This window comes from Brachyhypopomus gauderio, chromosome 6 (assembly GCF_052324685.1).
Source record: "Brachyhypopomus gauderio isolate BG-103 chromosome 6, BGAUD_0.2, whole genome shotgun sequence".
NCBI classification, from domain to species: domain Eukaryota; kingdom Metazoa; phylum Chordata; class Actinopteri; order Gymnotiformes; family Hypopomidae; genus Brachyhypopomus; species Brachyhypopomus gauderio.
Window position 1 is genome coordinate 11,318,138 of NC_135216.1, and position 24,983 is coordinate 11,343,120.

At 42.6% G+C, this 24,983-nt stretch overlaps 2 protein-coding genes across 4 annotated transcripts in view; both read left to right on the top strand.

The window, feature by feature from the left end:
* The first annotated feature begins 7,468 nt into the window (after positions 1–7,468).
* myclb (MYCL proto-oncogene, bHLH transcription factor b) lies at positions 7,469–12,764 on the top strand. Of its 2 annotated transcripts, none has more exons than XM_077008680.1 (3): positions 7,469–7,838; positions 8,453–9,109; positions 10,095–12,764. In XM_077008680.1, exons 2-3 carry the CDS (start codon positions 8,506–8,508, stop codon positions 10,736–10,738), a joined length of 1,248 nt encoding a protein of 415 aa, XP_076864795.1. In that variant the 5' UTR covers positions 7,469–7,838; positions 8,453–8,505; the 3' UTR covers positions 10,739–12,764. The 2 variants fall into 2 exon arrangements, with proteins under 2 accessions (XP_076864795.1, XP_076864796.1); XM_077008681.1 differs by having other exon boundaries at positions 7,470–7,813.
* Positions 12,765–14,835: 2,071 nt separating this feature from the next.
* The window catches only part of trit1 (tRNA isopentenyltransferase 1), a 40,036-nt gene continuing 29,888 nt past the window's right edge, over positions 14,836–24,983 (top strand). For both annotated transcript variants that reach the window (XR_013131804.1, XM_077008682.1), the window contains exon 1: positions 14,836–15,021. Coding sequence is in view for 1 of the 2 variants with exons in the window: in XM_077008682.1 (XP_076864797.1) it covers positions 14,863–15,021 (159 nt within the window). In the remaining variant the exon portion in view is untranslated. The remainder of the gene's footprint in view (positions 15,022–24,983) is intronic.

Here is a 24,983-nt window from a genome sequence, read left to right on the forward strand (position 1 = left end):
GTTATATACTAGGAGAAGACTTTTTAAAAGAGTGGTTAAACATTAGTCAACCATTTGATAATTGCAAAAGACGAAGCTGCTTTTTAACAAGAAAGGTTAAATACAACGCATATATATATATATAGGCAGCAATTCACTTGATCTGGCTATAAAGACAAGAATGCTAAGGACTCAGGGTTTGTGACTTGCTTATTTACCTACGTCTACAAAGACCTCTCATTTATTTGGAAGACTACAACGTCGTCACAAAACAAAATAAAATATGGGAAGAGACAATAAAAAGTAAATAACAGTCATTTCGGACAAATATTGATCATGGCTCTTTCTTTGATCTTTTTCTCTGAACTGGACAGACTCTCGAACATAAAAACAGACACTCATGGGTCTAGAGGAACAGCAGGCAGCTCGGCAGTTGTTTGGCTCCACTGTGTGTGTGTGTGTGTGTGTGTGTGTGTGTGTGTGTGTGTGTGTTTGTCTAGAGAAAGGAAGCAAGAGACTTCGCACTAGTCACAACAGCTGTTTTCTTAAGTTTAACACCGCAGCTATTTTCTTTGGCTCAGCTGGGCTGACAAAGCAGGAGTCCCACAGGCTGAGTTAAAAGACTCAGAACCAACAAAGAGACGAGGGTGTTCCTTCACATCCTGGAGAAAAGCAGTGAAAGCTCCCAACGCTTCCGAGAGCTGAGGCAATAACTGTGGCAAAAAAAAAAAAAAAACATGTTAAAATGTCATCTCAAGGCTGGGAAAGCTGACAATAAAGGACTTTATAAATCTGTTCTTCATTCACTCCTCCTCCGTTTCTTAAATGTTAGCAGAGTGAGATGGCTAAAAGCTGTCTCAATGGCGTGAAGGACATATAAGCTGCGCTGGTCAGTACTACAGCCAAGCAGTGTAAATGCCACTTGCACAAAAGAGAAGTGGCATGTGGTTAGAGATGGACAGGGTTCTGGTCTTATTACAACTGAAATAATTTATGTTTGTGGCTCCTGCACCTGATGACCACTAAACTGTCCTCGTGGCACCTCTGCTCTTTGTCAGGACGAGGATGTCCTCTGTCTGGACCAACAGGCCAGGACGGGGATGTCCTCTGTACTAGCAGGCCAGGATGGGCATGTCCTCTGTCTGTGGGTGTGTCTTCACATCAGGGCACTGCTGAAAACAGTTACGAGCGGAGCAAAAATGCATGTGGGTCCATCACTCGGTCTCCTGGTGTAGCCTACTGCAGACAGGCTTGGCTTGTCACTTTGAAACAGAAATTCAAAGGTGTGATGCCATATTTTACTAATGTGAATTATTTTACTGTTTCCGCAAAATGCCCAGCATGCAGGTCCATCGTTTAGAATTTAATGATATTTGAAAATTCCTTAACGGGAATGTATGCGTGTATTTCTAAGCAGGTTTAGAGATGCAACATTAAGTCTGTTTATGATCCTCTTATTAATGTTTTCCTCTAAATTCTCTGACTCGTGACTCTTGTGCCAGTGGTTCTGGTGTCGTCAGTTGTTGCTGGCCAAAAAATATGACCATGCTTTTGAAAAATGATTATTCATGTGTCAGAAGAGCAGTCGTCAGCATGAGGGTCACAAATGTGCTGATCTTTCTTGACCACTATGCAGATTTCCAGGAATTCCAAACCAGCGGGCCAGGAGGCTTACGTGGATATAGTGAGTCAGTACAGCCACTGTCAAACACTGCCAGGAATTCTCTCTCCTCTCTCTCCTCTCTCTTACCCTCTTTCTCCTTTTGTCCTTTTCTCTCTCACTCATCCACACCGATATCTCTATTTATATCTATTTAGAATTTAATATTCTACACAATATTCTCACAATAAGCATTATTGTGTTCCATTGTGTTCTCGCCTATCATATGTCTATGAAACTCTGATATTGTACTTAATTAGTTCATTCAATGACCTGTGTGTGTGTTTGCATGGTGGTTTGTGTGTATGTTTGCATTGTGAGTGTATTGGGGAGTGTGTGTGTGCGTGCGTGCGTGCGTGCGTGCGTGCGTGCGTGCGTGTGTGTGTGAGCATGTGGCTGTGCTTGTGTGTGTAACTATATGGCAGACTGAACTAAGATCGCAGAGCCAGCAGACGTTTACAGATGGGCGGGTGTGAATAAAGGGGACTGTTGTGGGCTGAGGACAGGGACGAGGCCACAGGTCCTCTAGTGTAGTGAGCTTTGGATTCATTCCCTACTCTACAATTCCTCCAAAAACACACACACACACACACACACACACACACACACACACACACACACACACACACACACACACAGCTAAAAGCCAGGCACGGTTAATTATATGTACATTCAGACAGCAACAAGTACATCTGTGACCCCAGACACAGAAGAAAAAGACAGGGCTCAACCAAAGAACAGAGGCTGTTGTAATTCTCCCCAGGATGCTTGTGAACTGGGTTAGTCTCCTATGGCTCTATGATGCCCAGTGCACAGCTAGTTGCTTGGACAGGCATTGAAATGTAAATGGTACGTTAATGTGTGTGGTAAGCTTCTGATGTGTGGCACAAAGAGACTGCTACTGAGAATGGTGCAAATTTATTTTTTTTATTTTGCTGAGGTAAGGAATAAAAAATTATCTCCGATAGACAATAATGAACATTTAAAAAACCATAAAATAACTTTGTTAAAGAAAGCTGCAAGACACATTTGAGACAGCACTGACATACATTTGGTGAACAGATGAGTATCATTTCGTGCTCATTTCATCAGACTGTGGCACACTTGAAGGTGTTTAGTGTTGCACCACTAGGTGTCTTTACACCAAACCTCGGCCACTGGATGTGCTGGGAAATAAATTCTCACTAGCCACTTCATTAAATACACCTACCACTCCCCTCCTCTAACCACGGTATTAGGTATATATGTCACTGCAGAGTTCAAGTGATATACAGCTACGATTCAGAATCCCACCACTGAGTTGACTGGAATGGACAAAGGATGCTTAATACAAATCATTCATTCAACGTTTTGTGCCTAAGCAAAGACATTTAAAGTTCAACAAATAAATACATTTTTGGAATATGTTGTGGGAGTGTGTAAACCTACACAGAGGGAAGTAAAGATGACCCGTACAAAGCTGAGCTTCTTCTGTGTGTTGGGCCATTCAAAAAGAGAAGAACAGAGGCTTTAACAGAACGTATCACATTAGGACGCTGCCAGCAGACCTGAACCATACTTGACCAAACACATTTACACTGGACAAATTCTTCACTATTCTTTATTAATCAGATTTATTTGGAGTTTATCCTCTATTTTAAAAAATGCTGTAGTGGCAATGTGATATGACTAATTCACATGCAAAGCAAAGAATATTGAGAATAACAGGTAGAAAAGTTTTTTCAGTGTTTCACAGCACCTGATTGGCTAATAATTTGTAAACATCTAGAGATGTGACATTAGATTTCATGGAAATTGCTCCAGGTTTCTGGAGCACATGTGTGCTATGCTTGAACCTATGCATATTTGTGCATTGTTTGCTATATTGTACAAAATCTTGTGAATTGTGTAAGCAAGTGCATACAGAATGAAGTGACATTAGCATTTAGTGGATAATCAAGGTAACAGACATTTTGGATTCAAGGATATGCAAAACCATGAACAATTTCTAAAGAAAAATCAGCTGACCAGCAGATCCTGTGCATTCATTTGGGCCCAGTTCTGTATTGCCATATCCATGTATAAAGCTGGCATAAACAGACAACATAATGTGTCCAGTAGCTCATCATCATGTTCAGCCATACGTTCAAATGCACATGTCCTTCATATGTTGCCTGACTCAGTTTTTCACTGTATTTTGTCGTCATCCAATAGTGATTATGAAATCTTTGTACAGAGTGTGTTACTGTGAAACACACCTCCTCTTTCCCATTCCAACTCTCAGTAAATCCGTATTTGCTCTCTCTTACTTCTCTCCTCTCCCTCTTCTCTCTCTTTCTCCATCTCTTTCTCTATCTCTCAGTATCTTTCTCCTCTCGCTCTTTCTCACCCTACCAGTGCTTCCAAGAGACAGTTTGCAGCAAGAACAACTTGTACCCCGAGCTGGGCTGACACCTCTCTCTTTTTCTTTTTCTCTATCTCACTTCAGGGATGAGTCTCCCAAGAATGCAATAAAAACCGTGCTGTCTTTGTGATTAATGAAGGCCTATCAGTCAAACAGGCCACAAGACCCACCCACTCACATTCCTCTCTGCTGGTCAGTCATCCGAGTACAAAGAGCAAAGGACAAATCACCATTGGCCACTCTGAGCAAGAGTTCCCTTGGTGTCATTCAAGCAACGACAGCTCATACACCTAAATATTAATATACATGGAATCATCTGATTAACTGCGTGACTTTCGACCAGCTATCAAGCACTGCTACTCCTAGTCCATAGTATTCATGAAATGTTCATGACCCATTGAACTGATCAGAGGAGATAACCCTATACACAATTACACACGACGGACATGAACGATAAAAATGGCATTCATTTGCATGTGGTAAATTCAGAGAGTGTTTCTGTCAAATAGGAAACGGGCGAGGTGTCATTGTATACCTTGTGTAGATGACATGGGCCTTTCTGACTGGCCTGTCATGTGTGGACGTTAACACATCACGCCAGAAGGAAGCCCTCTGTGCGTGTGCTAAGAAGCTTGCTGTTCACCGGTGCTTTTGCCGTTGCCAGGGGAACCAGAGGCCAGGCACGGTGGTTTTGTCCTCGGTTTGGCTATCAGGCATCAGCTGCAGGGCCCCCATTGCTTCTGAAGTGACCGATCAGCATAATCATACAGCCACTGCGGTGGTCTACGGTGGGACGCTCACGCACGCACACAAACATGCACAGATGGCCACCTACATCTGTGCATTTACTGCAAGAGTGCTAGCAGTTACAGTTAAAGATGTTATGCATGCATATCACATTACTAAAGCCACTCTCACCGATTTTTTAAATATGGTATCATCATGGTCTTCAGTAACAACTCAAAATGCCCTGTGTCTTATACAGCTAGGAGCCCGATAGGCTAATGAGCAGGCTATCATTGTCCTCCTCTGTCCATCACAGAGATACATTACAGAGAAGCCCACCCACTCAGGATTACTTCACATTTGCATGTGGCCACTGCAGGGAATGAGGGGCTGTGCATCTTTTAAAAACCCACCAATGGGAAATAAGAATGACCTCCTGATAGGGAGGTGCCAGTGGACCCCCAAAACGACCCAGTTACAGCCTCTCTCATGCCCACCTCTGGAAAAGGGATCAGTGGGTTTATGTTTGTGGACTAATGGAGGGCTCAGATCTCAATCTGCTCATGGTATCCAATCTGCCCTAATGAGTATTATTCTCACATATTGTTTTTATTATTGAGTTACTGCTTTGTAGTGGTCCACTAAGACATTGTCAGTATTTAATCATTGTAATGTCAAATAATTTAGCTCTCCTTTTAAAAGTTACTTCCATGTCTTTTAAAAGACACCTGTCATCCATTTATTTTCTTTTATCTTTAAGAAGTTAAGAATTAACTTATTGTATACACTCATTGGTGACACTGTTGTACTGTGCACTAGAAAATAGATTTTTGTTACTGTATAAGAATCTTTTCACTAGTTTGGCTAAAATGACAATGTTCACCCCAGGTCCCACTTACCAGATGATTATGTAATTAGGTTACAGTATTAAGTGCTGGTATTAGGAATCAAATTAGGCTAGTATGCCGTGCGTATACTCTCCAAAGGTTATTCAAATTATTTAGTCCAGACCTTTCCAGTCTAAGCGGTATGAAATATAAATAGGGGCACTGTGAATAAATGTGGGACAAAATATCCTAGGCCGATAAATGAAGATGGTTATTTGTATGTTTGTCATTGAACATTTGTCATTCAATCAAGCTAATGGCTGAATGGTATATTAAAAGTGTGAAGTATCAGACATCTCTCATCCTTCATCAGTGCTCCAGATTAAATGTGGGATTTAGGGAGGGAGAAGAATGAAATGCTCTAGGTATTCATGGATCAAATGGACAGGTCACTGCCTTCAGATTAGAATTAGAATGAAGGGATTTGGACAGTTCAGTATCTGAGGTTTTATCTCATGTTCTCTGTCTTGGGTGCTAAAGGTATCAGATAGTTTTCAACACAATCTGTATATTTGAGCCTCAAGATAAAAGTGATGTCATCCTTAGACACATTCGTCAAAATAGTAGAGTGACAAAAATGATCACATTCATTTAAAAAGCTGTATTGACATCATGGTATAAAGACACACACATATTGAGCATATGAAAGCATATTGAGACCAAATACGTAGCTAAAACCAGAAAATTACATTTTCATGTATTTTGTTCGCATACTTGCTGAATCAGAATTGGAAGCTCTCAAAAGGTAAATGTTACAGCTTTTTTGTTTGTGTATCAACCAACAGTGAAACTCAAACACAAGACACAGTCTGCCTAATTGAAGAATTTTTATTTTCGCATATTTATGAACTTAAAATATGCTCTCATTTGATCCTGAACGGATCTCACCCAACCTGCCCATTCAAGTTTTGCATTTTTGATTATTGGTGCACAGCTTTGGGGCCAGACTTCTTAATTAGCACCTTCACTGTGATACCAGTGTGGTAATCAGAGTTTCACACACACACACACACACACACACACACACACACACACACACACACACACACACACACACACACACAGAGTCTTTAGACTTATCCCATGTCCTCTAGTTCCTCCTTTTCCAGTGCAAAGGGGAATTATAGACCCGTATTATTATTAGAACTTTAGTTTAGCTGTGTGCTCACACGTTTGCAAATAGTCCAGATCTGTAGCCAACACTCACAAAACTTGTTAAAAACAAGTAATGGGAATTGCTACATTGCAGCAAAGGCACCAATGATGTGCCCAGGCCTGTGTATTCCTCACTGAAACATTCTGTTGGGCTATCTAATTTAACATGGTTTCTTTTAACATATTGTCTAGGCACACACAGATGCACGTTATATAGATACCTACACATAACTACACAACTCCTAACTATTCCCTAAGTAACATTATTCACGTATCCTTTGGTTTAATGGTTCTCTTTAAATAGTTCACCAAAAATAGTTAAACCTTTTAGATAACAAATAAAGTGAGAAAAAACGCACATGGTCTCACGGCATGTTCTGCAGTTAAACTGTAATTTATCGTCATATGCTTAGGCTCATAATGCAGAGGAAAACAAACTGCATATTAATCTCGGTCCAGAAGGCTATTTCTAATTGAAATGCGAAAATGAAGCCATGAGAAGTTCACTATTGGAGAACTTCTTAAGACGGCCCTGTCTTTTTAAACGGAGGTGTGGTTACTTGAATACTACCAGCCTTTATGTAAAACACCAGCCCGCCCGGTGATACAGTGGCGTACACACACACACACACACACACACGCATGGAGGCGTGGTTACTTGAATACTACCAGGCTTTATGTAAAACACCAGCTCGCCCGGTGATATAGTGGCGTAGTTGTGTCAAGGGCTCAGTTCGGTCCAGAGCTCGGCTTGGTAGTCCACATCAACTCCTGCTCTGCTTGATCTAGTCTTCTTCAGAGAAACGACTATAGACGAATCGCATCAAGACGTTTGGAGACGAAAAGGGATTTTAAGGATATTACCCATTTGGTGGAGAAGCTGAGTGAGTTTGCAAGAGCGATGTGGTAAATAACCTGCAGGACTGCAACAGGACCGGACCCGGTTCGGTGTGTGCGGTTAAGTTCTCGCCTGAGCTCACCGGCAAAGTCTCGCTGTGGATCTGGAATCAAATGTCGCGCCCGGTACGGACTCCTAAGACTTTTAACGGTAGGGCGTAAGAAGCGAAGATCTGATCATTTGTGGTCTTAAGTTGAATCAGCAGCTATGAGGAGATGTACCGACATGGGCTGTTGCACCGGGAATAGGGTCCAGTTCTTTGAGCCACCGGTACCATATACTATACGTACCATAATCCCAACGACACCGCATTACAATGGATATCATGTTATGTAATAGAAATGTTGCCTAACTTTTAAGTTTTAACATCAAGTTGTGAGGACGGTCTCATTTCTCAAATCGGTCTCACTCCAGCGTGATGTCTACATTAGTGCAGTTAACTGGAACCCGACTCGGTCGTATTCGTTTAAATAATAAATTAAACACTCGCTGCTTCACTTTAATACATTAACTTCCATTAGACTGGTTAGCAGTTATAAACCTTCATGAAAATAAAAGGGAAATTGAGATTTCTCCAGTGATGGTTCATTTAATCCTGCACAAAGAAACCCGTGTAGATAATCCTGCACAGTCTCGTGTCATATGGGCTTTTATTTTGCTCCGTTTTTTAGATTAACAGCATCAAACAGCACTGCTGTAGAGAGTGTTCAGTAATGTATTATATGTGAATTGGGCTCTAAACGACTTCGATTATTCATTTTCAGATCTTGTTTGCCGTGACCGGTGTAAAGTCTGAAGTTGCGTGGTGAAGATACAGATGCCGGGGATCAGTGCAGATCAGTTTGACAGGTGGGAGATGGAGGAATACGACCAGTACCAACACTATTTTTACGACGACCATAACCTGGACGAGGACTTCTTTAAATCAACCGCGCCAAGCGAGGACATTTGGAAGAAATTCGAGCTCGTCCCAACCCCGCCCATGTCGCCCATCAGGACACTGGATGGTGCCGGTGGAGCAGCATACCCGTCACTAGGGGAAAAGCTGGAGTGGGTGTCCCAGTTCCTGGGGCAGGACGAGGAACACGAAGGACACTGTAAACTCAGTGCAGAGAAGACCTTTGGTAACCTGAGTTCCATCATCATCCAAGACTGCATGTGGAGTGGCTTTTCTGCCAGCCAACGCCTTGAGAAAGTGGTCAGTGAGCGGCTGTCTTGCTCAGGCCAGTCTAAACTTCCTTTCACCCTTCAGACGGGTTCGACGCCCTCTGGAAAGTCGCAGGGCGTCTCTGCAGACGCGCCTGCTCTCAACTGTTTGGCCACAGACTGTGTGGACCCAGCGGCTGTCCTGACCTTCCCCCTGAGTAACAGCTGCAAGAAACAGGTGTCATCTGGGTCAGAGTCACGCACAGACTCATCGGGTAGGCAGTCCAGTCCTTGACATTGATTCAAACACAAGGGGTTCAGGCATCTTTTATAGACTCCCTCACTAATGTTTGATCTCTTTAATGTGTTTATATTGTTTATTAGAAGGAATGTTCCGATACCTTAGTTTTGTGATTGACATCACTTTTGTCTCTGTGTGGAATGTATGAATATGGACTTGTGCCATGGCCCTACATTCCTGAACTCCTGAACAACAGGATGGATTGTTTTACTTGTGGGCGGGAAATACAAAACAATCAGCTGCAAGACGACCCAATAAGAAGTGTAGCTAAACTTAATGGGATGTGGAAACCCACTTGGTTATTTAGATCCTGAAGCAACAATAGGGATATTTTAAACCTGATAGGGTTAGTATAGTTACTGCTTGGTATGAGTTTTATGAACATGGATTAAAAGATTTTAATCTTTAATAGACAGCTGTTTTAATACCCTGAATGCTTCTATTTTTTAATGGTGAATTACCATACTGTGGATTTTAACAGCAGTGCATCTTTTTAAATGGTTAGCTGAACATCTTATTATGCTAATCAGTAAACTCTTTTTCTACTGAATGAAGTGAGTTCAAGAAGTAGACATTGAAGTTTAGATATTGAGCTGCTTGCACTGATGCAAGTGGTAGCCTTGAAAGCATTAGAGTTAAAGCAGGAGTTGCATCAGACTCCAGTAGTCCTGTGTTTACAAGACCGCATGCTGTTTTAGAATAGCACGTGACAGCTGTTCCAAACTTTGGCACAACTCTTTGGCCAAAGTTTATGATTGCACAATCACTCAACCAGTTCTAATGTAGAACTCTCTGTCTTTCCAGCAGGAACAGGATAGGGACAGGCTATCCTAATTATATTCTCTCATAGGTGCAGCTTGGTAAAAATTGTACAAGCTGAATGGGGAAAAAAATGTGGTACTGGACAATGCAGGTGCAATGGTGAATAATATTAATATCCTTTTTTTGTGCTCTTCTAGATGATGAAGAGATTGACGTGGTGACGGTGGAGCATAAACACAACAAGTCTCGACTGGTGAGCTCCCGTAAGCCTGTGACCATCACGGTACGCGCCGACCACTATGACCCTGGCATGAAGCGTTTCCACATCTCCATCCACCAGCAGCAGCACAACTACGCTGCACCCTCCCCTCAAAGCGACCCCGACACGGATCCGCCTCGCAAGAGGCTCCGCCAGGACTCCTCCTACACGCGGACAGGTTCTACACCCCAGGCCCTCGAGAGCAAACCACACTGTCCTGTCTCTGTCATCTCCACACCCGCCACTGCTTCCTCGCCCCATGCCCCGTCCCACCATGGCCACAAGTCCCAGCCCTCCAGCCCCCAGAGCTCCGACAGTGAGGACATGGACAGGCGCAAGAATCACAACTTCCTGGAGCGGAAGAGACGCAATGATCTGCGCTCGCGCTTTCTGGCCTTGAGGGACGAGATCCCTGGTCTGGTGGACTGTCCAAAGACGCCCAAGGTGGTGATCCTGACCAAGGCTACAGAATACTTGCGCTTGATCCACACCACTGACAAGCAGAAGGTCCAGGAGAAGAAGCAGCTTAAAGTCAGACAGCAGCAGTTACTTCGCAGGCTAGCAGAACTAAAACGCTCCTGAAAAAGACATCAGAGCTGCACAGAGGCACTGGCCAGTCACACGAACAGGTCACAAGAGCCTTGTGTTTATAAACGTCAATATTTAAGAGCAAGGACACCTGTACTTTATTTTGATTTATATATATATATATTTTTAATGTTCTTTGCACATTTGGTTCTGGAGGTATGGGGGGCGGGACCTTTTTAAACAGACTAATTGCTGTCTGTATGTCCTGGTGTGTTATGGATTACATAAACTTCACTGAGTTTCCCAAAGAAGGCTATGTTAAATATTTTTCCTTTAGGTTAAAGAAAGACAGGCTCAGACTTCTTTTACATATTTACAATCCTAGTTGCAGACATTCTGTAATATTTGAGTTAGCATGCCATTTAGGCATAATTTAAAATATAGCATTCAGCCTGTATGCACATAGGTAAACAATTTTTGTATGATGGTATTCATTAAAGATCTTTTTTTAAGAAGCCTGATGAAACATTAAAAATGTGTAATTTCTTGCTGTGTCACTACTAACATTCAAAAATGTATTTAAATCGATCTCAAAGTGAAGTTTGTGTGGCCATTGCAATATTATACCAGGACTGGAGTTTAAAATATGTTTCATTAGCATACACTTAGCAGTCTGTCTAAGTGTTTGCTAATGCTAAGTTCACACCATTTTGATTTCTCCGTAAATATTATTTTGGTTATTTGAGTCAATGCCTTACACAGCCTTGCAGTATATGTAAACTGTGACATATTTGTAAATAATAACTGCTGTATGAATCCATGTGTAAAGTGTATTATATATGTTTTCTGTTTTAATACCAAAATCAGTGCGGTTTCACTTTTTTTTTTCTCATGTTTTACTCTCATGTCCTGAAACTTAGTTGGCCCACTTGGCCATCTCTTACGTATATCTTTAAAGCTTTTATTTTTGTTAATAAAAAAAAAAAACAAAAAAAAGTTTAAAATATAATTACTTTTTATCGCTAGTCACTTTTGATGCTGTTTTCACTGCCTGCTCATCACTTTTTTAATTTTTTCAGCAAGTGGGGTGTAGAACCCAAAAATGGTCAGAAATGCTTAAAAACACATTTTGTACTCTATTTTCTTACAGACTTTGGTATTCCTTTGTAATATTGCTTTTTATCACTGTGTGTTTTTCTTACTTTTGGTTTTAATTCAGCTAGTGACATGTACTTCTTTATTCATCCAGTATAACCATTACCCCTTTTCATTTTCCAGTACATATACCAGTTATTGCTACTGCAAAATTCATTGAAACACATAACATTGCCACTGTGCCACCATGGCGACCTGCTTTTACACAATCCACATTTTCCCCACTTAATCCAATATCCTTATTACGGTATTTATAGAAAACTGGAAGACACAGACCCTTTCAGGATTTGATCACCACAATCTCAGTTAGTATTCCAAGGAAATTATATATTTACAATTTGAAACATTAAACATTTCTCCACCTCAAAGATTTTCAAAAAGAAAAGGTGTTGATAAAAAAGGCAGTTTGTTCAATTTACAGCAGTTTCTTTCCCAAGCATGTAATCATGCAGTGTTCAGTGTTTCTGGAAAGTGTTCAACCATGGCTTGCCTAACATATAGGGGTACACTGTTCAAAAATTATATTAAGTGCGGAATTAGTATTAGTTTGTGCCTGGGAAACCAATTCATTACTGCTTACTCGAGTAAAAACACTTTCTTGGTTTGTGTTTGCTTACCTGCTGTTATCTACAAATGGCACCAAGTGTCCAGTGCTGTCTCACACCATCTCATGTATTTAATTGATGATGATTCAAGCTTTAGGAATGGTAAAAGTATCATTTTTACATGTCTACATTATTCATTTTCTACATTATTTTTTGTCCTTTCTCTGTTTTTCTCTATAAATTTCTCACTTTGGTCTCTCCTGGTGGCCATTGTGGGCATACATTGGGAGTTTATGGCAGCAGCATTAAGCACTTTGTGTTCAGTACCTCATGAGCCCTTAGAATTCAGATCATTAATAAATTCAGATCGAATCAAATCAAAGTCTTGGTGCTTTTCTGAAACATCTGGAGTTGTAACTACATTGTGTGGGAGAGACATGGGCCATTATTATTGAATGTGTGCACCCTAGAGTTCTTCAACAGCCTGATTGACTGTATAGGACTTCTCATGATGGATGACGGGTGCATAGGGACAGAGAATCAACCAAATCAACTATATACACTCACCGGCCACTTTACACCTTGCTAGTACCGGGTTGGACCTCCTTTTGCCTTCAGAACTGCCTTAATCGTTCGTACTGGAGTCATTCCTCAGAGAGTCTGGTCCATATTGACATGATAGCATCACACAGTTATTGCAGATTTGTCAGCTGCACATTCATGATGCAAATCTCCCGTTCCACCACATCCCAAAGGTGCTCTATTGGATTTTGATCTGGTGACCGTGGAGGCCATTCGAGTACAGTGAACTCATTGTCGTGTTCAAGAAACCAGTCTGAGATGATTCACACTTTATGGCATTATCCTACTGGAAGTATTCATCAGAAGATGGATACACTGTGGTCATAAAGGGATGGACATGGTCAGCAACAATACTCAGGTAGGCTGTGGCATTGACATGATGCTCAATTGGTAATAATGGGCCCAAAGTGTGTCCGGAAAATATCCCCCACCACCACTACCAGCCTGAACCGTTGATAAATGGCAGGATGGATCCATGCTTTCATGTTGTTGAAGCCAAATTCTGACCCGACCATCTGAATGTTACAGCAGAAATCAAGACTCATCAGACCAGGCAATGTTTTTCCAGTCTTGTATTGTCCAATTTTGGTGAACCGGTGTGAATTGTAGCCTGTTTCCTGTTCTTAGCTTACAGGAGTGGCACCTGGTGTGGTCTTCTGCTGCTGTAGCCCATCCACCTTAAGGTTCAACGTGTCATGCATTCAGAGATGCTCTTCTGCATGCCTCGGTTGTAACGACTGGTTATTTGAGTTATTGTTGCCAGTCTATCAGCTCGAACCCATCTGGCCATTGTCCTCTGACCTCTAGCATCAACAAGGCATTTGCACCCACAGAACTGCCACTCACTGGATATTTTATCTTTTTCGGGCCATTTTCTGTAAACCCTAGAGATGCTTGTGCGTGAAAATCCCAGTACATCAGCAGTTTCTGAAATACTCAGTCCAGACCGTCTGGCACCAACAACCATGTCACATTCAAAGTCACTTAAATCACCTTTCTTCCCCATTCTGATGCTCAGTTTGAACTGCAGCATCATTTTGGCCATGTCTACATGCCTAAATGCAGAGTTGCTGCCATGTGATTCGACATTTGCGTTAATGTGCAGTTGGACAGGTGAAACTAATAAAGTGGCTGGTGAGTGTATATATTAAAATGAGCTTGGCCTATTAATAAATTGTGCCAGTTTTGAACATTATTTGATACTGTAGGCAGTTGCCCCATTTTTGTTGCATCATAGTTAAATCTGTAAAGCACCCACTTACGGTAGATAGGACAGGGCTTATTTCAGATATGATAAGTAGCTTATTTTACTATCTCTCACACCTGTGGAAATGAGTGTTAAGAAACCTGTTTTGATCATTTTATGCACGGGGCGCTTCCACCAGACAGGTTGTCGTGGCCCCTTTGCCATGGCAACTAGCATCGCTTTTTTCCGTGGCGCAGATCGTTTAGTTTCCATAGCAACAAACCAGCTATTCATATCTTCCCGGAGGTGCACGTGTCAACGCTCTTCGGAAAGTCAACAAAACTCTTGCGTTGTAAAGCACAACATACACCCAGCTGTATTAGAGCATCGCATTGAATGCATAAGCTTAGTTTTAACAGCAGCACGTTGGGCGTGGATGGATGGGGACGCCTAAATAAATTATCCAGTTTATGCTGTCCATGCCGAATGCGTTAGCTATCATTTAGTCATTTAGTGTTGTATAGCACCCTAAACACACTACACATACCCTTGAATTGCAAAAGAAACATTCTCATTATAACTATAGTTAAATCGCTCGGAGCACCGGACGGTTTCCCAAATGCACCCAGTTTCTATGGCAACATCTCCCGCCTTCACGCGTGTGTTGTGCGCATGCGCCGAGCTGACGGCGGTTCCGCGAGGCCAGCGTCATGGCGGCCGCCACTGCCGGACTGCAGCGTGTACTGGGGAAGGCAGTCGTACCTCCTTTGGTTGTGATTTTAGGGGCCACCGGTACTGGCAAATCCAAACTAGCAATTGAGATCGGGAAAAGACTGCAGGGGGAAATAATAAGCGCCGATTCCATGCAGGTGAGTTTATTAGATTTGCTCAATGAAGTATGAATACTTTAGCTAGCTAAGCTAAATGTGAACGTCACGTGAAAGTGCAAAGCGAGGAGCTCCAACACAGTCTGATACCTGTGGATAAAATATCTCATAGGAGGTTACTGTGCTGTTAAAGGTGCACGCAGTGGTTTCTAAAGAACCTTGTGGTTGGAAAAGTGGTCCACCATAAGTTGTCTAAGCACCGAAGCAAGGTGTTTAATGTAACTTTCTAAAACTAACTAGCTAGCTGCCTTCATTAGTGTCTCTAAGGCCACGTCTGCTAGCTGACTAATGTATCAACATTAAAGTTATTCTGAGTTTGCTGTGTGTGGTACACCAAACCTCAAAATACAGATCCAGAAGTTCAGTCTTGTGGAAATGACATTTATGTGTCAACGTTGGATGCATTCTGCTAAAATGAGTGAAGTTATTGGACATGAACAGAATCTTTATGGGTCAAGTACAGTCACGCAAACAGAATTTGAATCTGCTTACATGGTAATACGCCACATAATAACACAAACATGTTCATGTCTTCCAAACTTCAATTACACAATAGCTAATGTGCAACAAATTGTTTTTTTGTATTGTAAAAATGTTCAGTGTGCAGTGGTATTGGCCGTGTTTGTTAAAATATATCTTGAATGATTTCTCATTGTATTTTTAGTGGTACATGGTAATGGTGGCTCTGTATTTAATCAAAAACTCATACTTTGTCTGATGTACCTTTCTTGATATTTGTGCCATATTCATACTGTTTGTTCATTTGGTAGATAGTTTGCTATGATGCTCACATTCATACAAAAAAGGTACCGTCATTATTATTTGATGCTTTCTCATTTCACTGGCTGAAAGAAGACTAATGGTTCATTGGTTAAGTATGAACATTTGCATTCTAACTAATGAAAAATTTCGAGAAAAGTAATGTATGAGAATAGTTTGTGAAACACTGGTTTAAGATATCATGATAATTATGCACATGCATTCTGGAAGCAGGTCGCCATCATTGGTCAAGCAGGTCGTCTTCATCATAGGAAACCACCCTTTTATTTGAACCAAATGTGAATTCTTAAGTGATTGGCCTGCTTGGCTGACTTCATGCTGATGCCCATCCATGACACCATAAATCCCTGTGTAGATGTTAAAAGCTGAGTCTGTCCATCCTGAGAAGATGGCTCATTTATGCTTCTTACTTTGATGTTGCCCCAAAGCATGAAATTAACTTCTTAACATTAGTCAGTGACCAGGTTTGGCTGGTCACGGTATTAAAAATGAGAAATGAAAAAGTGAACTTTCATGTCAGACTTTTGATTTTCTTTTCAACTTTCCAAGGGGTGTCTGTGAAAAATATTTATATTAATCTGTCACCAAAAATTTTAGGCTGCTTCACCACTCCCCCATCTCACTCTACCGAACGAAGTCGGTGAGGGTGGGACTAGTTTGTGAACGAAATGCTTCTCAAAATTTTATGTAAGCTCTAGTAAAACAAAATCCTGGATGTTTATGAAGTTACGACAATAGCAGCTACCAAGGTAATGTGTAAAATGGTTTTTTTCCATCCCCCCTAAACTTATCCTGGAATTGACTTGAATTGGACTCTAGCCAAAAGACTCTTGACTTGGACTTTTGCCACTTTTGAATGTCACTGTATCACAAGTTATTAAACACCAAATAAAAGCTTAAATTATTGAATGCCAGATATAAAAAAGATCATTTTTGTAGGACTTATTTAACAAATAACCTGCAACATGCTAATTAAGTTAACCTTCAAATGAAAGGCTTATGTCTAGGTCCAGTTTTGGTACAAACTAAATACTAAATGATAAATTTACAACACAGACAGTTATTTCAAACACTTTTTATAGTTTTTCAACAGCAAATTATATTACTCAAATTGATAATTTGCCCTTGCCCAAAGGTCTGTATTTACCTCGCATTCCCAATGTCTTCCTTAGTAATGTCAGTTTCAACTTCAGCTTTGTGTTTGTTGTGTAGTTCAGGCAGGGATTGACCAGCCAGTGGTTCCTGGTGTGCCACTATTTGTGTGGGCCCCTCAGAGGTCTATAAATAGAATCTGATTTATCAAAGAAAAATGCTGTCTACCCCAGGATACTCTTAATAATGAAAACAGTAGTTTAGTAATAAGTGCAAAATGGAGAATGTATAAAAAAACTAAAAGGAGAGGCTGGAAAGCATATGATAAAAAAAAGATACTTCAACTAGATGGAGAGCAGTGCATGAATCTGCACCATGTGTTTATCTGTCAGTGAGGGACAGAATGGCCAAAGACAGGTATGTTCAGCCAGTTCTTTGAGTCTGCTGTTTGAGTAGACTCTTGGCCTTGTCTCAAATCAATCTGATTTCCTACTTGGAGCACTAATTAAAGTGGTGCTAAACATTTCAAATAAGTCACTGAATGGTAATGACTTAATTGATAACCTCAGAGTTATCAATCAATCAATCAAAGTTTATTTGTATAGCGCTTTTCACAACACATGTTGTCACAAAGCGCTTTACAGGATTTAAAAGGTTAACAATACTATGGGTCCAGAACCCTAATGAGCAAGCCAAAGGCGACAGTGGCGAGGAAAAACTCCCTATGATGGTGGGGAATAGGAAGAAACCTCGGGAGAACCAAGACTCAAAAGGGAACCCATCCTCCATCAGGGAGGGGTTATCAGGGGTTCCCAACCTTTTGCAACAAAGTGACCCACATAACCCACCACAAAATGTTGGTTTGCAGCCCATATGTAATTGATCAGTTAAAATCTAATGCAGGGTTATTTCCTTCATTTTAATTGTGCTTCCTTTTCTCAATTTTCTTTGTCAGATATTAAGTGGTTATATCCACCCTATGACCTTTTTGTTAAAACAAATTCAGTTTGAACCATTTTCTGATGAGTAAATCCCATGCAAGATGATATAATGTTTCACTCAGACTCTATTAATTCACTTAACTATCTTGGTAATAAATCAGCTTTGTAGGTCATGTGGTTAAACTATGCCAGACGAATCCACGAGCTCGACCTAAAAAATATTGTGTTTACATAACATTGTCTTTACATAATATATGTTGCATCTGAAATTCTTAGTTTTTTTTTTCTTTGCAATTTTTATTTAGCAAAACGAAAGAGAAACTTTTGTGTGCAGGTATACTGGCCATTTTCACTTTGGAATTTTTGTTTGAGCAGTTTCACTGCTTTTTAATCTGAAAGCAATGCCAAATTACAGAGGGTGATTTTTGGCAACACCTTGCTATCTTCCTTCTCCTCTGTATTCATACTAGCAAAATAATGGCAAAAACAAAAGATTGTCCTTTAATCTGTCTACACCATTAATCATTTCCAAAACTACCCTGATTAGTTGAAAACGATGGATGGATGCTTTTAATTAGACGGTTTAAAAAAGTGATTTACAACGAGTACAGTGTGTGTATATTGTAATAATTGCACACTTTTACGATTATATATTTGCATGGGTCCATATCACGATTACGATTTTTATGCAGTTAATTGTGCAGCCCTAGTCTTAATAGTAAACGAGTGTGGATAAGGAAGTAAAAAGAGCAGTATTTAGCTGACATGATATAAGATAAGATATATCTTTATTGTCACTGCACTCTGTATTGCGAAACTGAGCAGCACTATCAGGAGAAACATAGTTAATATTACAAGTAGAGGATATACAAATCAAAAATTGGTTGGTGTAGAAAATATTTTTAAATAATAATGTGAAAAAATATGCCAAGGTTTGGAATCTGGATGAAAACATGTTTAAAATGACATTATGGTGCTGAGCTTAAGATATTCTAACAATAACTTGTGATTCATCCAATTCCTCATTTTACGTTAAAATTATCGTAGTGTCAATGTAAACCATATCACTTCGTCTTTATTGTCTTTTTATGATCTTTATTTCATGGTGTTTATTTTGTGCTGCTTTGAACTACTCTGTTCTAATTAGCTGTCACGGCATGCATAGGTATGTGATCACTGCTGGGCCCCCTGCCTGACTGTTGATTACATTAGTGGCTTTTTTGGAGTTTAATTCTAACTTGTGTCTTACAGTGTTGGATGGTGCTCTCATGATGTACTGTCATTATTTTTAATCTACCAATTAAAATTTGTGTTGGTCAGTACTTGCAAACATGAGCTGCTGTTAGCAGGACAACAGGCATATTTGTTAGCTACATGGTTATACATGAGTTCTTCTAGGAGATAGAAGGAGATAGGTTACCATAGTTTGGGAATGTATGCACTCTGTCTATTCAAAGGCCTTATAACTTCACTACCTGATCTTTTATTATAATTCTTCATCCTAGCTTTATTTTTTTCTCACTCAAATCAATGTCAGCACAGCTAGGAAAACATGTTAAGGCTTTGTGTTATTATAGAGCTACTTTTAGAAAATATTCACCCATAAAGTTATTCCATTGATCCCTTTTACTTATAATTTTTTTTTTATCTCGTAGCCACATTGGTCCTGAGGTTTTATGCGTGGACCTCAGACTCAGTCCGCCTTTCAGCCTCTGTTCTCTCCTGCACGTTTATAATTCAGGAACACGCTCTTCTTGTCTTTTTGTTCCGTGACCTTGAGCGTGTACTGCTCCTTTGAAAGTTTGCACACGGCTGTCACCTGGTACAGTCGGCTAGATCACGCTAATAAAATTCCTTCCCCCACGGCGCAGCCGATTCGCCTCGACAGCTTCCACACTGAGCGGCAAGCTGCTTCTCCAGACTCCTGCTGGAGCGAGCCGTGCACAGAGGAGTCTCGCCCGGGTCGAAAATGGCGACCGCAGATTTCTGCGGGTGAGCGGGGACTTGCGCAGGACGATTGTGGTGAGGTGGGGAAGCCCCCATTGTCGTGCTGAATCGGTTCCCACACCCCTATTGTGTCCAGGAGCCTCCGCTGGCCACCCCCTGGCATTCAGTGGCCGGGCGACTTGTGCAGGCTGCCATTTCCATTTTGAATAGTGGTACTGTACTAGCCACAGGAGAGCGAGTGAGGGAGCGATTGTTACCGTGACCGTTATACGTTTGCACATTCTTCTTTTTTTTTCTGCACTGGTGCGACGGACACCCGTGTTTGAGCCATTCAGACCAGCCTTGACATCAGGGTCACAGGGGTCATAATTCAAAGAGCGTGGGGGTGAAGAAGGGCTCATGGGAACCTCGTAGATGGATGTTTGCTTCTGCTGTGACAGGAGAGCAAGTCGGGTGAGGGGGGGTGGAAAATGCGATTTTGGATACTGTTCACACGAAGTCTCCAAGGTCCCAAGGGGCAATTTAATGGGTCATTCGCAGAACTGAAAGACTGGGTGTATTTAACTCACCAGAGTATTAAAAGACTTTTGTGCATTTAGAATCAGTAATGTGGAACCTTTTTGGGTTACTTTTTGCTGGTCTTGGCTTTGGATCAACATACAAGTGTTGAAGGTTCTTGGACTTGGTGGCATTGTAATAGAGGAATGTCCTGTTTGCTTGACAGCGGGCAAGACCTTATAGTGTAATACCTTGGCATTGCGGCTTTTGGAAGGTTTGAACTGCTCATTGACAAGGTTTTGTGTCTGCACATCATCAGGACAGGGTACAAGTGCCACGCCAGTTGCATGACACCTGCATACCTGTTATTTCATGTTTCAGTTTGAATGTTGAAGGTACTGTTAAAATAATGTTTTTAAATGTTGGGTCATATGGCAAAAACAAAATGTATGTATTTGTAATGGAGTTTTTGGTTTTGAACAGATTTTCTTTGCGGTGTCCTGACTGTCCTAACATGAGACTCTTGTGGCTGTCTTGGTCCTCGGTTATCTAATTGTGCATTGTGAATCCCCACAATCTGCTAAGCCTTTATAATTCAACACAAACAGCATCACTCTTAGAAAACCAGAACCAGTTTCTTATCAAAGAACAGTGTGTCTGCTTATCTCTGCTATCTGGTGTATCTGGTGTTGAAGTATACCTGCTCTTAACTCAATAACATGAAGCGAAGGGCCTCATTCATCACACAAGAGCTCATGATTCATCCAGTGCTTTGTCAGAGAATTTCCCTTGCTGCCAGGCATAACGGGCATAGCTAATAAAGCGAAAATATGTAAAGGCCTCCTGTTTTTGAGACCGAGCCAGTTTAGCACCAATTCAGTGTGATTGGCATTCTGAAGCAGGCTGTTAATGTAATTGTGTGGTTTTTGCCACCGTCTTTGATAGTGAACCACACCTTTTGTCAGCTCTCTGGTGTTCACCTCACCCGCTGGGTTAGCTAGAAGGCTCTAGGCTTGAAAAGAGTCTGCAAGAAAACTGATAAAAGGCAGATAAAAGCCTAGAATAAACACTTGTTTATATACATGTAGGTATCATAAACTGAATCGAGACTTACTCTAAATGAATGCCTGCGTTTAATATTCTAGGTTAAAAAAGTGGTCTTCTCAGTCCAGAATCTTTTGAAAGGGCTACGCTAGGCTTCTTAACTGTTCAAGCCTTGTGAATCACTTCCATCACTCGGACCACGCCAGAAGCTAAATTAAATTTGTGCTGAATGAATGAAAAATCCAATTGTGTCAGTCTGTCTGGTGCCACGGCTGGCGACGTAGCACATCTGGCATGACGTCTGTATTCATGCAGACCTCGGCGAGAGCTTGATAATGCCCCGATAATCCACCGGAAATCTGAAACACCAGTCGTAATGAGAGTGCTGCAGCGCGCTCACCCAGCCAGGAGTCACAGTTGCTTAGTTTGGCCTTCCCACTGGCGCTCGGAGCAGGGAGAACGGTGCCATTCACTCGCTCCTCCAGGAGTTTGTGACGTATTTGAGCACAGGAGGCTGCATGCGGGGAGAAAGACACACCGAGGCTGGTGCGACACACTGGCGTTGACGCTTTGGAAGCCCAGAAGTGTACATATTGCACCTTGTTGGAAGCAGGGACTGTGATGACATCGGCGTAGACCCGTTAGCCAGGCGTCGTGGTGGGTGGTTGCAGCAGGCATGTGCAAGAGTGGGTGTTTTTCTTTTTTTTCCTTCTGTTCTCCATGAGTTTCTGATGTCGCTTCCTTGAGACTACATGAGGCGGAGGCTCGAGGGTTCCTGGTCTTGGTTCGGACTGGTTTTTCACGCTCAGGACGGGAACAAGGAAGTCGTGGTACTGCTGAACGAGCTCGTTTGCTGTGACCTTGTCTAGCAGGAAGAAGAAACCTCTTCTGTTGCATCACCGTCACCGCCATCTGTTTTGAAATTAGTCATGGAATTTGTTGGATTTGTCGTAAGACCGTACTAAATGCGCGTGACCTCTCATTTAACATTTTGCGAATCTAGCAAACGCGTTCGTGTCTAATTATAAAGGCTGTTCTTAAATGCCGATGCCACGATCACTAAGAAGTGACTGGGTGTGGTCACTGCGCTATACTTCAGCATGATCTGACCTCAAACGCCAGAATCAATATTACCCTCTTGCACTATAGGACTCCATCCGCACCACCGGCCCCCACCTGCAGAAATAGGCCAGCTATCGGCAGGGTGCTTGGGACTGTGGAGCTGAACACCGATGGACAGAATGGAAGCCCAGAGGTGGAGGAAAAAGATCACCATTGTGAATGATTTATTAGACTGGGTTTACTGAGCCGTTCCCTGCGGGAAAAGGGATAGATGGATGGATTGAGAGGTGAGAGATGGATGGGCAGTTAGGAGCGTATGGAGAGCTGCGGAGATGGAGGGATGGAGAAAGCGTGGTTAGAGAGCACACGTCCTCCAGGGTGGCCAGGGTGGAGGTGTGGGCGTGTCCTCTTAGCGTCCCTCACTGATCGTGCCCCCTCCACCCACCACACACACACACACACACACACACACACACTGCTCTGTGTGTGGGGAGCAGCTGTCTCGTGCGTGGCCTGAGGTTGGGTGTGGATGGCAGGCAGTCTGCAGTCGTCCAACACTGAGCTTATTGTCTGGGGGCTTGTCTGGGAGTATGGAGACAGAATGGTGGGGGCCAGCTCAGGCCTCCATCTCTCTCTTTATCTATTTCTCTCTCTCTCTCTCTCTCACTCAGCCTCACACACACGCGCATCACACACACACACACACACACACACACACACACACACACACACACACACACACACACAAGCACAAAGAGGAGCTGGTTCCACCACGTGGAGCCGTACTCCCCGAACACACGGACCAGTTCCTCCTTTGTTCCCTGTCCTCTTCCCCACCGTCTTGCTGGTGTGTGTGGAGCCCGCGTGTGCACAGAGAGAGACGCGTTCTCACGCTTCGCTCGCTCCTGGCTGCGAGCAGGCCCAGCCATTATCCCACAGCAGCCGTCCACCCTTCGCTTCTGTTGGGAAGTGTGGCAATTTCTTTTAGTTCTGTTGTTCCTTCTCTCCACGGGCTTGTTGGCCTTGTAAACGAAGCATTTCAGCGAGACGCTTTTGGTGCGTTTCTCTCGTGCGCTCTCCGAGAGCCGCGTGGGCTTTGATGGTTCCCTTTCCAAGAAGAAACCTGCAGGAGCTCCTCCGCCATTGGTGGCCACACGAGTGGCGGGAGTCTGGAGAGGAGGCTCCGCCCGACCATGGACGGAGGGTGCCGAGGTCGAGGGTGGCGAAGGGTGTGGCGTGTGGGCACAAGGGAAATATCTGTCGACAGTAGCAGCCCGGTACTAGGAGCGGACATGTTTCTGAAACCCCCGAGATGGCAGTGGAGAGGTTGCGGTGGTCAGTATCGGGGTGTTCTGGTATGGATCGTGCTGATGGGTCGGAGTGTGTGATGGGAACAAAGCCCACACACCCAGGCAGCACTTGAGGAGCATGACACCAGATGAGAGCCTCAGGACCAGGCTGGGTGTTCACACGGTGATACTGACTGCCGCCCGGCAGTGGAAAGCCCCCCCCTCTCTCTTTTTTTCCAGAGCTAAAGTGTCAGTTCAACCCGCTACTGAAGCCCCCACACAAACGCTGAGGACAGAACAGATAATACACATGGGATCTTTCCCAAGTGGTAGGCAGGCTTAATGGCGTTCATAGTGGTACTTGAGCGTCCTGTTTCAGTACTCATTGTCCGCACTGACAGACTGACTCTTCTCAGTGGTCGTTGGCATCAGTCTGGCCTCATGTAGGGGCAGCTCGGGCCATACAGAGGTGGGCCCCGGTCCACGGGGGCGCGTCCCTTGCCACAGTGTGTTCTGAGCCTCTAGCCTCGTCCCAAACCCATCAAACAGTATTGATCCACAGTTATTGTAAGCGGAGCCCCAGAGTATTGAGTGAATGGAACCAGACGCGGGCTGAAAGACGGCTGCACTGGAGTCGGCGAGTGGCCGCGTGGCAGGGTGTGAAGGTACACAGAAGTCACGAATTGGTTCACGTCACAGTGTGAACATCATGGTTTACTACAATGGCAAAAAAGCAGCAAACATCCCCAAATGAATATGGCTGTGTTTCTAGTGGTTGTGTTTGAGCAGATAGAAGGACACATCACAGTTTGTTCCACCTTGTTATATAGTCCCCTCTGAGATGGTTAGTACAGCCTCTAGTGTAAATGTAGAGGACAGTGAACAAACATCTTTGTGTGTGTGTGTGTGTGTGTGTGTGTGTGTGTGTGTGTGTGTGTATATATATCTAGTCTACTGCTGAAAAGCAAAATACACAAGTAGCTGGACTCCTGTTTTCCTGTGTTTTTTTTTTTTGCCCCAGCTCTGCTGATGATTTGTATAGTGTAGGGGTAACGATGCTGCGTCTCACATGCTGTATTAATAGGAGTACTTAGTAGGAGTACTTAGTAGGAGTAATTAGTAGGCAAACACAAATGTACATGATTGGTGAGTTATGCTGTTGAATGTGTTAGTGTATTCATGTTTGCGCGCACACACACTATCAACTGTCAAACAATGTCAACACCGTCCGTGTCTTGATGTCGCAGTTCCCTGTGAACATGAAGGTTTCCCCACATGTCTGATTTGAGGT

Excerpts from the sequence above, each read along its gene's own strand:
- myclb (XM_077008680.1), top strand. The coding sequence starts at position 8,506 with ATGCCGGGGATCAGTGCAGATCAGTTTGACAGGTGGGAGATGGAGGAA. Across the intron at positions 9,110-10,094 it reads GTCACGCACAGACTCATCGG|ATGATGAAGAGATTGACGTG; the intron begins GTAGGCAGTCCA and ends GTGCTCTTCTAG.